This window comes from Plectropomus leopardus, chromosome 15, assembly GCF_026936395.1.
Source record: "Plectropomus leopardus strain MGB_pleo_1.0 chromosome 15, ASM2693639v1, whole genome shotgun sequence".
Taxonomy (NCBI): domain Eukaryota; kingdom Metazoa; phylum Chordata; class Actinopteri; order Perciformes; family Serranidae; genus Plectropomus; species Plectropomus leopardus.
The window spans coordinates 28,243,156-28,261,139 of record NC_142190.1 but is presented as its reverse complement, the minus strand read 5'-3'; the positions used below and the strand labels follow the sequence as shown (position 1 = coordinate 28,261,139).

Sequence of the window (17,984 nt, the reverse complement as noted above, 5' to 3'; positions counted from 1 at the left end):
AGTATGTGGTTTTTTTCAGTAAATATATTTTAAAATGCAATTTTACAAAACTAATGAATGCCTGTAAAAAATGTGTATTTATTTGTATAATCAAGTTTGACCTGCAAATTTTTGTAAACTGCCATTTACTTTTTAGTGTCACTGCGTAGCTTTTGTATCCCAATTTTTATCCACAGCTTGATCTGAGGCACACTTTTTATATAACACACTTTCCCATCTTTGGGCTTCAAGTATTTTCAAGTCAGGGAGCTCAAGTCCAATTCACAAGTCATTAGTGCTAACGTGTAAGTTAAGATGTAAGTCTTTATCTATTTTTTTTTGAGTCAACAGTCATCGAATTTGTGACTTCCTCGAGTGAGGACTGATGTGACTTGAGTCCAAACAATCAACCTGCCTTCGTATCTGATGGCTGCACCAGTGGAGGTCATCGTCCCGTCTGTGGTAAACTCCACAAACAGGTACCGTCCAGTGCTGAGTACCCCCTCATTGGGCAAATATTCCACCTCATAGGAGTCGTACACAGGGGGAGAATCTATGTTGTTGCCATTCTTGATCAGCAGCCTTAAAAACACAAAACAGAAGAAGACAGTTTAAAATAGATGTAAGAGGGCCTTGAGAGGTAAGAGAAGCATAAAAAGAAGTTACAAGCTGTCCAAGAGCTGCTCACTGTTCCGTTTGTGGCTGTAATAACTTTGTGATAACATTCTCCACCACTCGATAATGAGGTGAATGGCCATGTGTGACGATAGCCATGTGGATCAGTAGTTACTGAATAAAAATGTAATGGAATTGCTGTTTCCCTACCTCTCACCACCCTCTGTAGTCCCTTCAATTCATTCAGTTGATAGAACACTGTTAAAGGATTATAATGATAAAAGGTCCTTTCAAATTCATCTGTCGCTCCCTTAAGATTTAGGTTATTTATAGCCTTTGAGGGTTTTAATGGTCTATCCACAGGCATACTGCTATTCAGAAAACGAGTTTAAAGCTCACCGCCATCTATTAGCTGAAGACACACAAACATTCACACACTTGTGCTCAATGTGTGATTGATTTTAGCAGCATGCATACACCACCTGTCATCATCTTCTGCCAGAGCCACCTTCTCAAAGTGAACGTGAAGCCGGTGGCCTTCAGGGGCCTCCAGGACCCAGTGGCACGTCAGATTGTTGCTGTAGTTGCCAGGGAAACCGGGAGAGACGATACGACCATAGGTGGCATTTTTTATCATACCCCCACAGGATGCTAGAAGAAAGACAATGAGAGAAAAGAAGACAAAGAGTTGGAGGAACTAGATGAGAAAAGTAATGACACCAAGGGAGGTTTTTGGAGAAAAGTCCCTGTCTGACCATAGATTGCATCAATATCCAGTGGATTGTGGTTGGACTACACTAGGCTGCTCACCTGGGTCTAAGAGTGTGTGACTGTGTGTGATGGACTTGTAAAGAGAGCAGCAAAACAGCAGCAGTAACACTATCAGTTGAGACCAGCTGCAGGAAAGCGCAGAGAAAGGCTGGAGCTGGCAGATGAGCCTTTACCAGCAGGAGAAGGAGACTCACACAGCCCAGTTCTAATTAAGGCAGTCAGGTCCAATGGCCTTGTTTTTGCCCCGTCTCCAAAGAATAGCTCCCCGTGCTGCTAATCACATGCGAACACACTCATTTGGCCTCGAAGTGTAACTAATCAACTCGGTAGGAAACAACCAAGTGAAAGCTTTTGCTAATCAACATCACCTGTATTCCAAGACTGAAGAGGGCTTACAGTACACCTCCAGTTTTTATTTAATTTGCACATTTTAATTGTAAAAATGTGCCTCTGTCACATATTAAACAATATTGTTTTAACAAAGTTTCTTGGAAAACATTTGGATAAATTGAATTACAATTGCAAGTTTGCTTTAGAAGTCTGCCCTCCAGTCAGTATTAAAAACTTGGAGGTAATTGAGTGCAAATGAAATCTCAAACAAAAGGTTGGCCAGCATCCCAATTAACCTAAAGGTAAAAGCAACTATTGTTCTACACATTTCGTTTGTATAATTACATTTTTGAGCTGTTTTGTTGTTGAGATTCAGTAAGAGGGCTACCTACCTCGTGACCTGAGCTGCTTCTAGTGTTAATGAGCTAACATGAGTCTGGCAAAGAACCAGTCGGCCTTACCTACGCATTGAGGCTCCTTTCCACTCCAGTAAGGTGTGGTTGCATTGCGGCAAGTGAGCATTTTGGGGCCTTGTAACTTGTAGCCGGTGTAACAACGGAAGAAGGCTTCTCCGCCAGCGTGGAGGTGTGTCACAGTGACTTCTCCCCCGGCAGGCTCTTTGGGGAATGCACAGCTCAGAACAAAGGCTGGACAGAATAGAGTAAGAAACGGAAACAGCAGAGTACAATTTAATTAAATATAGTGTAAGCATGTTGTATTTTTGGCAACTCTGTGGCCTGTAACAGGCCAAAAATCCTCAAAGTGATATGCATGTTTTGATAAGCACTGTGAATGAATGTTTCAACACAGTTTCAAAGAAATACCTGAAAAGGACACAGCCACTTCACGATGCACTGTTTGGTGGTAGTGGGCACGAAATATGTTAAAATTATGTGCTGGCAACTCAAAAGCCTGGCCATTGCAAAGTCCATAATGATTGCTTGCACTTTTGTTGTAAAACAGTTGGAGTTTTGTCAGCTTTAGGATTGTGGTTTCTGTTAAAATAACTACATATTGGATTTAAGTGATGTAAATTTACACGCTTTGCATAGTTACATAAAGTTACATCATTATATTGATTTTTGCAGAATGTTCCAATGCCCATTCTATCAAGGTATGTCAGAAAAATATTAAGTATGTCAAACTGCATATGCCAAATGCAGCATGTCAAAAATACCAGGAAGTTCTATTGCATCTAGTCCTGTTTTGCAGTATGCAAGCCAGCATGATTTTCTGGCTGTTTAAGACCCACAACCCTTTGTGCAGCACAAGTTAAATCCCATAAACTGAGCTACAGATAGGTGACAACTCATTGAGAGCAGACAGAAGTCACAATAACCATAATAAATTATTAATTCCCAAATAATGTATGTAGTTATGACTTGAAATTTAAAATTACATATATTGCAAAATAACAACAGCAGAGCTCTTAGAGGTAGCCTCTGAATGACATTTTGTTGTAGCTCCAAGGCAATGTTAAGGTACAATGTTAAGATCTGCTGCATTCCAAATTGCAAAACTTTTTCTATGTAATTACATTTTTTGCTACGTATTATGACAAATATAGGAAGGTCAAAGTTCAAGGTACAATGTTTTGACAAGAAGTATGTCCCAGTTGTATTCATACTCCATGCAACCATGCAATGTTATGTGTATGTAAGGGCAGCTGCAGCACATAATGAAGTACAAAGGAAAACCCTTAGATGTGGGCTTGAAGCTGTCTACTGGTTGAAAGTGGTTGTTTTTTTGTTGCCGGCAACTAATTTTACCACATTCCATGCCCAGCAACATGTAGGGTATTGTTAAGAGTTTGTGTCCTGAGAAAGATATATGTGCTAATTTGGTTTTGCCAATGTAGTGCCAGTAAAATGTATTACATGTGTGATTGTTACTTTGGCCTCTCCAACCTGTCATGGCCAAGACATCACAGAGTAAAAATGATAGGAGAATGACCATGTTATTGCCACAATTAATTCAATTGCATCCAAAGTTTCTGCTTGTTTTTATCTCTCTTTATCTCTGAAAGTGCAAAAAGCTACAACATAAACATAAAACACTTTATCAAGAGACCCGCTTGGTCCCATTTTTATCACAATTTTTAAAATATTTCCAATGTCCTGGCGGCCTGAGTGAGATTTTCAGTGTAAAAGCTTGAAGTTTTTAGATGCACAATTTCATGTTTCATTCTGAACAAAAGTCCAATTCTGGCCAAGACATACAGCCAACAATGTTAACTGGCTCCACAACATAATCCTCTGTGTCCCGCATTGTGTATAACCCCTGCTGTTTTGTTGCATTGTTGACCATGTTGTCTCTTCTCCAAACTGCCACCGAGCACCCATGCACATTGAGATATAAATGGTGAAAAAACAATTTGTTTTTCCATTTATAATAGGCCCCCTCTCTCTCTCTTTCTCTCTCTCTCGCTCACACATGTAATTAGATGCTATAACCAACCTTCAACTTTGCTTATAACAACGCCCGCTCTTAATTTATTGTAGTTTACCAGTTCACGTGGTATGCAAATGCACAGAGACATGTTCGAAGCATTACAGTAATTAACATCACTGTATGGTGCACTGTGGAACCACTGCAAACACTTTGACAAATAGAAATGCCGCTGATCAGTTGAACATCATAGGCCTGTAATGCGATAGCTGGAAGAGAAATTGCCTCTGTAGTGGTTGTCAAAGAGTCGTGATTCCAGCGGGGGTAAGATCAATGTTCCTGGACTTGCTCTGCATTGTTGTCCTGTCGTTGTTTTTGAATAAATGATGTAGGATGGGATGGAGTTCACATGGATAATGGAGTGAGCTAACCAAGTCTGTAATGGAAGCTATTAAACAGCCTTCTCTTCCTGTCTAACAGCTGCACTGTTCTACCTCATTAGTGTAGGCACTTTAATGACCAGACTAAAACTTTTAAACTTCGGGAAATGTGTGAACAACAAAACAAGCAACATAATTGGACCCCGCTATGGCTTGTGTTACGATCACAGTGTGATTGTGTGCCGGGGAAAATTACAGAGAGCTTTTAAAAACTGCAACTTTGCTCAAACTTTTGCAAGTTGCACGTCATGCTTCGGCTTAATGGAGTGTATGCAGAGCCTTAATAAGCGCTAATAGAGGGAGAAAACAACAATGGAAAGGGCATAGTGAAAGACCTGTCTGCACTGAAATTGTACTCGCAGTCTTAAAAGCAATTATGATAATAATCGGGCATGGGCTATGCACTATAAACACCTTAATCCACTTATGTTAATATGATTAAGGTTATTTGTTTACAGAATTAAGACGTGGACAAAAACAATTTTCAGCTGCCGTTGAACGGTTGATTGGTGTGAGTCCGTCTATATAAATTTACTTAAGTGCTACTTCTTCCTATTTTTCTGCTTGATTCTTATCAAAATTAACATCACAGACATTGTTTTTGGTGGTCCAAAACATCTCTGACCCAATCAAAAGAGTCCTGAAAGTAAACAACAACCGTTAAAAGATTTGACACATGTTCCATGATAAAACAGATAAACAAAATCATCCATTAAGAGCCGGAGAAGCATCCCCATGCAGAAGGAGAAAGCTGACACTTGACAGAAACACACATGAATACTTTAATATATTTGCCTTCTGAGGTCTTTCCATGCACAAATTTAGAGCAAGCGGAGACTAAACAGCACAAAACAGATTCTTCAGACACTCTGCGGCAGGCTGGATTTGAAGTGCTTTCATTCCGGCTTCATTTGTAGATGAAAAACAACACTTTAGCAATGTTTCCAGCATTACCTTGAAGCTAAATTGGATATTCAAAAATGTTATTTCTATCAATCTTTGGATTTGAACTCGAGGGAAAACAGCCCTAAATGCATAATGGCCATAAATGCTTGTAAGCCTGCCCTCATCTACTATGTTTTAATCTCCTGACTACTTTTTCCTCTCACACAAGCCGTGGTTTCCACCGTAATGAAACAGGCCTTTCTTTTGCACTAAATCAGTGAGCCACGGGGACGAGGTACACTGCCCCTGGGTCATCCATTCAATTCATAGTTTATCACCAGCTCCAATGAACCTAGTTATTGCCATTATCATAGCAGCATTTACATCCCTATTGAGCATGCAGCGGGAGAGCCGGAGGCAAAAATTGTGGAGCCAATTCCCGAAGTATTAAATTACGCGCGGCCTCCATTCCAGTAGATGTGGTGCTGGGCCATAAAGTCTGATTGTTTTGCCATTACAAATAATAGATCCACGGTGCAGACAGCCAGGAAGATTAGCTGATAGTACTGTAGGGCCACGGGAAACAGAGACGTCTTTAGTTATTGTTTCCTTGTAGAGGAGAAGAAATAGTTGCATTGGTAATGCTCAGGTGAACCTTCTGTTTCACAGCATGACTATCATTGCAGATCAAAGCATGTTCCCATTTTTTAAAATTTTTACCCATACTCCTCATACTCGAGTGAACCTTGCCCCTCGGAACAGAGTTAAGAAAGAGAAATTGAAATGCTGTCTAAGAAATGGGATGACCCTTCAAGACCTTTTATATACATTTTTAGTAGTTATCAATGACTCTTATGTAAAAACATATTATATTATATTATCACGATGAAAACAGCCATGTAGCATATACACTTAAGTGTTACATGACCAATCAATCAAGTCAAAAAAAAAGAAAAAAAAAAGTCACTAACGGTGCTCTGTAAGTTGACGTTGGCAACCTGTGTTCCTACCCTGCGAGTCTCAGGGCCCCAGGAAGTGCACTGGACTTTGACTTTTTTTGTAATGTCCAAACAGTAGAATTACTTCTCCTAAGTCCATCACTTAATGCCATTAGCGCCCCCCAAAAAACATTTTCACATTGACTCGCTTTTCAAAAGACATGCCTGTATATCACTGGATACATTTTTTTCGAGAATCAAAACCTCTGCAAAACGACCCATTTCCCTATCAGGATTTAATCCATGCAGTTAAATAACACTCAGAAAGTCTAGAAAAGCTGCAAGATTAAATAATTTTTATCACCATTAAAGTAAGCAGAACTCTGAAACAGAAGTAGCCAGCTCTGCCAGTGGAAGTCTCTAACACGCCTGCTCCATGGGCCTAATGATGCAATAGGAGCGCCGCTCATTTGGGTTATCTCAAATTGCAGAAATAGGGATTTTTAGGCCTCATGCGCCACTGAACAACCAGCCATGAATGGTGTATCCAGGGGTCAATGTGACATGCAAATATGTCAAAATGTGGGACTGTCGTGTGCAAATCAGGCATCAGCATAGGCTATTAGCGATTTAACAACATTAAACAAAGATAATACGATGGTTATCATAATTTTAAAATTTTAATTGCCTAAGGAGATATGTGCTTGTGTAGCTATTTTGCCAATGATTTAACATAAAACTCAGTTTGAAAGAATGTGTGGCCCTAATACTTCACCCTACCCCAACAAGAATTTGGACACCTCTTGGAGCAAGGAGTGAACTGGGATTAAGCCCAAATTAAAAAAAATAATTAAAACAAATCAAGTGTCCACTACAGACAGGAAGTTGCATTGTACACCAGTTCATGATTTCTGAATCACAGAGAACTGATAAATTAACCTAAATAAAACCACCACAGTTATAACCATTCTGGTAAATTCAAATGTAAATAAGGGATAATGGGAACTTTTCAAAAACATGAAGTATGTCTTAGAGACTATCAAATTGATAATAGGGTGTCCAAGTGGAGAGACATGATGTGGAAATGATGTATCACCCCACTGCATTTTCTTTTAGAATCACACTGTTAGGGGCATCAAACAAGCAGATTTTTCTGACATAAATGCTATAACGTATCACAAACACCACTTCATAGCTGACACGTATTGCTGCTTTGTTTAATATTGTTTTAAAATAGGAGTCTATAAAAAAATAAGTGAGGGGAAAAAATAGATAAAAGCCTCTGGGATTTAAATGGCACAGTTTGAAGTCAGAGAGTCATTTCCATGTGTAGCTTGTCATAACCAATACATAATCACTAGGCATCTGAACACGGGCTAAATGTTTTTTTTTTTTTTCACTTTATTTTTGTCATTTCTCAGTACTCATTCACAAAAGTTCAAAAGGGAACACATACTGTCGTGCTTCCTTTCTTTCACTCTCTCTCTTATCTGTGCAACAGCGATGGATTCGTCCTGGCTTTTTGAATATAAAGTGTTTCTGTTTATATTGCTTCCTGCCCTCTTTCACCTATCTGAAATTCAAATTTTCTTTTGTCAACAAATATGGAGCCCTGAATGTGTATTTTGGATCCAATAATTAGTTGCGGTTTCTTCAGCCCTCAGTCAAAAGTTGCTCAACTTTCTGAAACCATTTAAAGAAAGTTAACACTCGGTGGCACTCCTGCATTCACTCACATACTCCTCCCATTAATGAGCCTCATTCTGCTGTATGCACAGGTTTCATTTGCCAAACTTACAATGCCGCTCCTCAACCAATAATGGACAACTATTGTCAACTAGGGCACAATAGATGAGGTGAGGAAGCCAGTAAAACTAAGTTATCCACCGTATTTCGATAAACAAATGAAATGCATTTCCATTTCGGCCCAATAAACTGCCGCTCTGTTGTGTTTCACGTGCCGCCTGAATCCCTTCAGGTAGAGAGCTGGAATGAGATCAAAATTGGCAAAGTGGGGGCAGGAGATAATGAAATTGGGTGACAGAAAACAGAAAACAAATAATAAATCGAGTGTCGATTGTTATTATTATTTTTCACGACAGCGTATTTGGAGAATATTATCCCCAATCAACATTTCGAGAGCAAAATTTGTTTCCAAGGAGAGAAAATCCTGCGCTGATGAGTAGTCATCTCTAGTCAGTTGTTGTTTTGCTGCAGATGATTGCAGTCCTGCAGTTAGCAGGTGACTTGTGGGAGACTGTGACTCTCTCGCTGTATCCGTGCGTCGTGTTCTGGCTGTGCACCAAAGCATTACCTTTTTACAGGAAGATCAATAGTGTTGTCTCTGGGAAAGTGATTCAGTTGTAGAAAGCCACACCATAGTTCTGCTGTGATATGGTCTATTGATATTTATGTGGTTGGGTTAAAAACTCGATTTTAATGGTCATTTACTCAATAAAGGCTATTAAAGAGAAATAACTTTGGACTAGAGGCAGCATCTCATCAATGCTGCTGAGAACTTGTGGCAAATGGTGGATCCCTGCCAGTGGTAGAGGTCCTCCGGCCACCTCACTTGTCAACCTGGCTTATTAGTTACAACCAATCAATAATTCCTGTAAAGCGTCACTGCCATTGGCAGTCTCATTGAATACACTCCACGAAATCCTGAAATGACAATGAGATCTCAACCATAGAGGTCAGGAGGTCAGATATGATGGCAGCCATTTTATAAACTAAAAAAGGGTTGTAGTAAAATTGCCCTTGGGTTGTCCGCATGTCCGTGTGCAGCGTTACATTTAATTAATAGTACCCACAATGGTAATGCATATAATTAATTTTTTTTTTTTTACATTTTGAATAAATGACAGCATTCCTTGACCCCTCATTAAAAAAGTCAGAATATGGCTTTTACTGGTATAATTCTACTTTTGCCTTCCAGCACTGTAATTAACCCTTCTTTTTGCTTTTGGAAGAATGATAGTGATTTCATTTCCTTGTTCTGCATCTAGATTTCTCACCACTTGTTTAAGATAAATTATCTTCTCAACAAGCTTTCATGCAACGTAGGACAATGACACTGCATGGAAAGTTTTGTTGTTTTTTTTCTCGGTAAGTGACACGATATATTATCGTAAGTCCAGGTTAACGACTGTTTATGGGAACTGCTGGATATTTATGTGGAGTTTCAATTTCTGGCTTTGTTCTTAGCCTGGGAATCTTGGCAGTAGACCCCCCTCAGTATAAATAAATCAGGCTAAGTACAACTGTAGACTCAAATTGTGCCTTCAATAGGTTTGTCTTATTTGAGTAAATAGCCTATGCTGTGATGAATTACCATGTATGCCATTAGCAATGATTAATATTGTTTTTCCCAAAAAAGATACAAAAAACAGTACAATTTATTTAAATAATCTATTACTATCCAATGAGTGTCAGTGACTTGTTTTACAAATCAGCACACTCAAGGGCTAGTCATCATGCCACTATAGGGCCGCTACAAAGTTGTTGTTTTTTATGCTGCCTTTGCTGTTTACACAGAAACAAACAACAGCAACATCAGGCAGGAGGTGCGTTGGGCATTTAACACCACAGTGCTGACCTCCAGTGTGACATACAACATACACATTTGTTGCACTTTCTATACAATAATAATGACATAATATCACAATGACAGTCATTTACCGTCTCTGTTATGTGGTGGCTGATTTTGTCATCTCTTGAAGGGGAGAGATCCCCTGGACCTCATTGTTTTCCTAGTTTGTGGACATTTATGGTTAGTGTTCTTCCTTTTTGAGTAAACTGCGGGTAGCTGCTTTTTAAATTCCCCTCAGTGAGTTGCATGTATACCACGTTACCAAAATGTCACACCGATGCCGCCAATTATCCCGTCCTGCCGGGTGTCCCTTTATACACAGAAATCATTTTGGAACTGTTACAACCTCCGTTGCTGGCTCAAAGGCAAGACAACTCTGTCCCCCCATTCTGCAATTGTACCTTTTATACAGTATGGTGAGAAGACAAAACACTGCAATATTGCCACCTTGAACAGTCTGTGTAAAAGGGGCTATAGCCTGTTTGGCTGGACTTCGACACAAGACTTAAGAGCTGAAAACTCTTCGATTTTGTCTATAACCCCCTCCGCTGTTTAATTTTATTTAAAAAATCTGTCTTTTTTCATACATACACCACCTTCTCAATCCTGCTTATGAAGAGCTTTGAAAATAGCGATTATGCAAATGTTCATATGCATTGCAAGAGTATGCATTACCCCATAAAACCACAAATATTTGTGTTAGGAATGAAAATACCATCCTGGTAGTATGTGCAGCAAAGAACTCCGATTATGTACATATTTGTTTACACTCAGGATACATTACATGTAATTCGTGCTACACATAATTCATGTTTTATTCTTGTGCATGTTGCATGCATGCGATTGTTGCTGTCTCTGGACATTATTGTTAAATAGACGATGAATGTTTTATGTAGATGAGGATATGTGCATATGTGTGTGCACTGAGTAATAGATAAGAGACGCATGTACAAGGAAAGTGGTATGCTTCCCTCCTATCCCACTCCCCTACTTCCCCCCAATACATATAAACAGTAACACACACTTATAATCATGTTCCCAGTGTCAGGCTCGCTGCTGATCTTATAGAGGCATCCATCAGTCTGCCATCGCAGGCAGAGCCAACGCTGTAGCAGATATTAATTACCCTGAGCTGAGATCCATCTCTCCACAGTTCTGTCTCCATCTCCACGCTTGTCCAATCACATTTCTCAGAGCCCATTATAAAGGACAAGGTGATACTCTGCTTACCAAGGAGCAGAACACAAATTGAAATATCTTTGGTGTCTCCAATATGTCTAGTCCTCTTTCAGAAATCTCCTCATTGCATTTTTTCTCATTAGTGTGACCTAATTTGTCCCCTCAACTAGTTTGTTTGGTGGACAACTGACTCCACACATTTGACTGCAAGGTTTTTATATGCCAGTAATGCGGCAACAAATATAAAAGAATGCTTTATAAGGGTTTTAAAGGATCATAACAATTGATAAAGTGGTCAGGAATATCTACAATATCAGACAGGATCTCTCTATAAAATGATTTGAAGATGCTGTGTTGAGTCCATTTTAAGATGAAGCCCTTTTTGTGTCAAATAAATTAATTGGAAATAAAGTGATTCAGAGTATTTAAAATGAAAATATACAATGAGTAACCCAGGGCTGTTTGTCCACTCAGTTTAATGCCTTAAGCCAAATAGCCACAGGCACTCCTGAGAAGATTTCTATTGTATCCAAATATCTCAGAATGTTCAAGTTTTATTTCTCAATATTTTTGCTTTTCTCAAATTCTGATCTAAGCTGTCACCAACATATGGTCAGTTATCAATGGGTAAGTTTACATGCACACTATTGTCCCTGTTACGAGTCTTATCCTGGTTCTAATCATTACAAGAACATAATATAGAACATAAGAAACTGCAGCCTGGTTTCACTTCTAGGGCGTCAAGATATGCCGCTTGGGGTGGGTCTCCAATACCATTATAATATCAGCACTCTTTCACATATGAGATACACTGTGCCTTGAACTCCAATGTTTACCCATCCTTGTCATTATTGGATAGTCAGAACAATGGATGTAGTATAAAGAGCAAAAAAAGTCTGCTTAGGGCAAGTGGGAGGGTACAACGAGCACAGGACTTTCACCCCGGAGACAAGTGTTTGTGTCATGTGTTAAACTAAAGGTCAACATTGAATTATTTTATCAAGTTAGTCATTAGTTACGTGAGCCAACATTATCGCATGCTATTCTTACACAATGCTTGTGATCACGTGACCGATGTTCTGAAGGGAGGAAAGAGGTAAGTAATATGGAGACAGTCTGCATAAAGAGGCACCAGGACTTTCCCCCCTCAAGACCAGTGTTTGTGTCTTGTTTGAAACCCCATGAACTTTGAGTTATCTTAAGGTACATTGTCACTATGTTCGTTTTCCTAAACCTATCCTGCTTAACTTTACTTGCCTAAACCTAAGGATGCCCCCTTTTTTTTACTAAACCTAAAGTTACTTGCAGAAACCTAATCACATTACTTTACATTAAGTATTTAACTTTACGTTAAGAAAGCAACTCTGTTGTTGAGTGTTAATACCAGCCCGTTCTCATTATGAACTCATAAAATACCTAAGAGCGCAATGCCAAAAGGCACCTTTCAAGAGCACATAAAAGGCCCTGAATGGCGTCAGATGAGAACACAGCCAGACAGAATCGGCTGCCCATTCATCAAAATATGACGAGAAGGGATGGAAACCTGGTTATTAATATCTATGTGTTACTCTTTCATCATCCTGGTTCCTCATTGTCTTTGAAGGAGTTTTTTTGATTCCAAAATGACAACCACAACAAATGACAGTCTCTGTCCTTTCTGTACCAGAGTGCAGATATTACCACTGTCTGACTTTCACTTATGGATGTCCTGACCATATTTTATCGTCCAAAATTTATTTTAGTTACATTCTACAGTTTTAAAGTTGACAAAACTGTGTTTAAACGGAGTGGGTGAGAGCAGGCACCTGACATTATATTTAATACTTTGGCTCAATTCATTATGGATGCTTAAATTAGACTCAGGACATCCTTATTTATTTTTTAAATTCAAGGTGAATATCATTACAGCGCTTATCATAATATATGTTCCTTAACTGATGCGTGATTGATAGGGAGAGCACATCTCCAAACACGCATGCAAAATATCCTGGCTATGAGCCTTATCTTGGTTTTTGATGTTATCCAGGATATGATGTTTGCATGGATCATAAGGAACTACTTGATTATGCATGTTCCCTATGAAGAGGTGTGGGCAAATGCAGCACGGGTCACAAAATAAGCAGCATCCAGCAGTTTCAATTAAAAATATGACCGGCAATAGCACCCAGTATTGTATCCCCGCTGAATGCATTGTGACCGCCGGGGTTATTAAAAAGTGAATGTGGCATAGCTGAATATGTCTTATTTAACCATACTAAAGAGTGAAGGGAATAGCATAGGGCTACCATCTATATTCATCAATAAACCTTGAAAAACATTTTGCATAAAAAACTATGCTGGATAAGAGCTCCAGAAATGCAAAGAGGAGAAATGAAGGATAAAAGTACGCCGATTGATGGTGTAATATATATTCCACCATTTGTCACCATCTGTCCCCATCTATGCATCACCCTGTATGATCTGTGCTGACCCCTTGCTGTCATCATTCAGCCTGACCACACAGCAATATTCACACATCCAACAGCGACGGGGCTGATTTATCTCACGTCAGCGGCACTGTTTTGATGGTCGCTTTCATTTTCAAGCTGATGAAAGTGCCACGGTAATGTGGTGGAATGAATGCTTTGTCCACCAGCTTCCACCATCAGCTCAAATCGATGGGGCATGTAATTGCCGGCCACTTTGTGTGATTGCTAAGATAAACAGACATTGTTGCGGACATGGAAGATCAATGTCACGCACAAAACAAGCGAGAGCGAGGGAGGAATTTATGGGCGATCATATTCACCGACAACATACAGCGACGATCTATGCTGACAGGTTTTCCTGCTGGCACGCACTCCTCCCTTGTGGTTTCTATTTGATCACATTTAATAATTAATTCTGTATAGTTTTAATCTCTGCAGAGGCCAATGGAATTTAGCACTCAGTAAATTATTAAATGTGTTAATTCCAATGGAAACCCATTTTCCTCTTTTTAACTGATAAGCATTGGAAAACCCTATAGACATTGTGGCTCATGTGATTACTTTTTTTTTGTTACGTTAAATTAAAATATGCTGATTTAATGTGAAAACACACCTTGTTACTTCTTTTTATTATGGTAAAGTGAGCATAGTTCTTCCCTCCTTGTCTTGTTGGTTGATAGCTGCAACATGATAGGACGCAAAGTAGAAGAACCCTTTACATTTCTTAAAAAAAAGGTTGTCCTCATGTTTTGTCACCTTTTTTTCTTTATGCTGGCATGCTATGGCATCCCCAGAAATTGTTCCAAAGGATAGCCAGTTAAAGCATGTACACTTGATTTAAGGAATCACATGTTCATACACTTTGGTTTCTTATTTGTTTTACAGTTCATATTTATAAATTATTTCATATTCATGAAGTAATAGTGGCACAGTTAACATTTTGGGTGCCATAGCAATCCTGTTTTAATGTGTAATGTAGGTAATTCATTGCTCTTCACATAGGCTGGCTGTCCTTTTTTCTTAAATTTATAGCTTTAATTTGAAAGAGTGCATTGATTGAAGGTAACATTTATTGGGAACAAACTCTCTAAAGTTTAAGGGAGGCACATGGGTACCAAGAGAACATTCTGTGGTGGCCCCTCTGCTGGGTTGCTCCTCCTCTGTTAGGTTCGTCTGCTTGTGTTGTTTGCTTTCTAATTGCAGGGCAGCGGACTTGATGAGCTCAATCAGTGTCATGGGATACACCTGGGCCGGGTCTATATAAGAGCAGCAGCAGTCAGTCACTCTTTGGCTGGCAGACCTCCTCAGCACACTTCTGCTTTCTTTGTTTTTTAAGCACAGCACCCCTAAAGCACATTTTCACTTGCCCACTCACTACCCTACACAGCTTCCTCCATCTAAATGGAAACAAGATAGACTGTCATGTTTGGATGACCCATCTTATTAGACGACACCGATATCCTTGGTCCTTTGGCATCTTACATTGAATCTTTTATAAAAATGATGGTATAATTTTTGACAGCCCCCACCCACCCCACAAACATGTTGAGATTTTCATTCATGCTTTTATTACCTCATTGTAATTCTTCGTATGTGGATGCAGATCAGTTGTCACTTTGCCGTCTGTAGTTGGTGCAAAATGCAGCTGCGCATCGTTTGACTAGATAGTTGAAATGAGACCATCCAACGCTGGTATTGGCTTCCCTCCACTGGCTTTCTGTATGTTTTAGGATTGATTTTAAGGTTTTATTGCTTGCTTTTAAGGTCTAAATGGTCAGGCACCACCTTATCTCTCAGAACTTTTATCTCTTCATTCCCCAGTTAGAGCACTGAGGTCCAATGATCAGATGCTCCTGGATTTGACTAGAAGTAGACATAAAAAAGTGGCGACCAAGCTTTCCCTACACTCGGGAATAGCATACCTATCCACATAAAAACTGTTCAGAACACAGAAAGCTTAAATTCACAGCTGGAAACCCATCTATTCTCATTGGCATATTGATCCTGAGCATGATACCGTGATCTACTTCATGCTCTTTTGTATTGCAATCTGTTCTGTTTGTTGTTTTATATTGTTCAGCACTTTGGCCAACTGCAGTTGTTTTATATGTGCTCTACAAATTCAATTTGAATTGAATACACTTCTGACTAAATAATTCTTCTTCCCATTTGTGCAATTTGAGTTGTTTCGGATTTTTTCGGATGACTTTTAGTTATTAAATCAGTGTATTGTTTAATTTGACCTGCGATTCTTCCTCTTTTGTCCCACCTCGGATTGTGAAAATTCAGAAATGTTGAGGTGAGAGTTCAAGGGAACACTCTGAAAATTGCAAGCTAAAGTCATTCCATTGCCAACATTTTGCCTGATTTTGGACAATAATTCAGCCCTCTTACCTACAAGCCATGCAAACATGGTTGGTACCAGTGTATGCCTTAGGCTGTCTACATTTACAAGGTGTCATTACTGCATTGCGCTAGATTAAAAATGCTCACCAAGTGGTGCCCCCCTTGCAGGACCAAATCCAACAAATGCTGAGAAATAATAGAATGACTGAATGCACTGTGAGACAGGCGAAGCTGGTGCAGGGGTGGGACTAATGCACAGTTTGAATAATGTGGTAATGTTGGCACTGGCTTACCTTGGTAATGCAGCAGAAGGAATCCAGAGTTGTGCTGTTGGTCACTACGAAATCGAATGGAGATCTGGTTGCTCCAGCTGCGTAAAATGAGGCCCCTCATCAAGACTGACTCATTGGCGAGGATGAAGGGCTCTCGGCCACCCGTGTCCTCCACTGTCACCTGCTCTCCCTCCAACACACTCACATTTAGCACCTAAAAAAAAAGACACACAGGACTTTATGACCTCACCTCTGTGCCTCATGCATGATGTCATGCAAGAAAACACTTCACTGACCGACCTACACTTTTTCAAAGGATCATTGTAAAATAACATATTGCACAAAGTTAACAGTCAGGGCATCGTATTTATTGCACTGTTTGAATGAGGACATTTGTTTCTATCCACCAAAATTCACAGACTTTTAACTTCATAAAAAAAATGCAATGAACACAAACCTGGTGACTAACTCTGTTGTCTTATGGGGTCTCAGATCACACCAGATGGGATCTTAATTCAGCACCCCCCAGCTGTTGTGTCTCCATTTAAAGCCAAGTTTAGTCTAATGACGTTACTCTGAAAAATGGGTCACCTGCTGTGTTGCTTTGCTCACTTGTCTACCAACACAGTTGCAGCGGGATATGTTTAGTCATTTCTTTATAAACTTGCTCCCAGATTGAAGACATGTTCTGGAGTAATTGTAGAATCTGTCTGGGTCATTCCACCAACGTTTTGTTGCGTGATTGACTCATCCTCTTTCAGTGTTTGCCTTGTGCCTGTAAGCCACTCTGACAGCATTGCTTTATGTCTTCAACAGGTTTGAACAGCATCTGCAGCTAAATCTGGTGAAGGAACCTCGGGAGGATTGCACGTAGTTAAACTGTCTGGATAATGGAGCACTGACACATTTTGGAGCAACATCTGATTCATTCCCCATAGAACTATAAAAGAGGCATGTTCATCCAACAGCAGGTCTTGGTTATTATTCTGGATGACAAAAATAAATATGCTTTCACCTTCAGTTGTGTTTGCAGAACAGGGAATTCTAACTTCACCTACTTCCAAAGTGCATGAAGAAGAGAAAAGTCTTCACTTGTGTTTGCATGGCAGTTTTAAATAATATTCAGGCTGTTCTTATGCACTGTTTGTATATATAGCTACAAAAAGTAAAAGCACCACAATGCATGTATCATCCACATAATCATGAGCCTGTAATTTGTTCATATCCCATGTAATCGAGGAGACTGATCCACTGATGGCAGTACAGAGGGAGGTAGTATAAGTATGTTTGAGGAGGCAAGTTGGGGTAGTGTATGGGTCAAACAGCACAGGACTTTCCCCCAGGAGACCAGTGTATGGAATCATGTGAAACCAAATGAACTTTGTGTTATTTTAAGGTACGTCATTGATATGTTGTTGTATGCTATTTAAGAATATAACATTCTTTGTGGGGTACTAATTGGGCGCAACAAAAAATGAAGCATTTAAAAGTTCTAACATGTTCTTTAACATGTTAAAGGAAACTAAATCTGAAAAAAAGGCAAACACATAAGTAAAATTTTAGCTTAGCCAAATAGATTAAATAATTGCTAAATAAATAGCAAAGTGTATTGTGCACTGGCCTCTTCTAATAAAAAACAAAACAAAATAATGAAACCAAACAAACAAACAAACAGGATATAAAATATCAATGCAAAATATCAATGCTCAGAGCTCAATGCATCTGATTCTTTTATACCATCCTGCAACCACATTGGCTTCATGTCCCTAACTACAAGTGCA

At 39.4% G+C, this 17,984-nt stretch overlaps 1 protein-coding gene across 2 annotated transcripts in view; it reads right to left on the bottom strand.

Moving 5' to 3' along the window:
* Nucleotides 1-17,984, bottom strand: part of LOC121952406 (seizure protein 6 homolog) — a 129,839-nt gene that overhangs the window by 21,275 nt on the left and 90,580 nt on the right. For both annotated transcript variants that reach the window (XM_042499065.2, XM_042499063.2), the window contains exons 4-7: nt 16,225-16,417; nt 2,157-2,342; nt 1,077-1,245; nt 395-561 (exon numbers count right to left, since the gene is read on the bottom strand). In XM_042499065.2, coding sequence (XP_042354999.1) covers nt 395-561; nt 1,077-1,245; nt 2,157-2,342; nt 16,225-16,417 — 715 coding nt within the window. The remainder of the gene's footprint in view (nt 1-394; nt 562-1,076; nt 1,246-2,156; nt 2,343-16,224; nt 16,418-17,984) is intronic.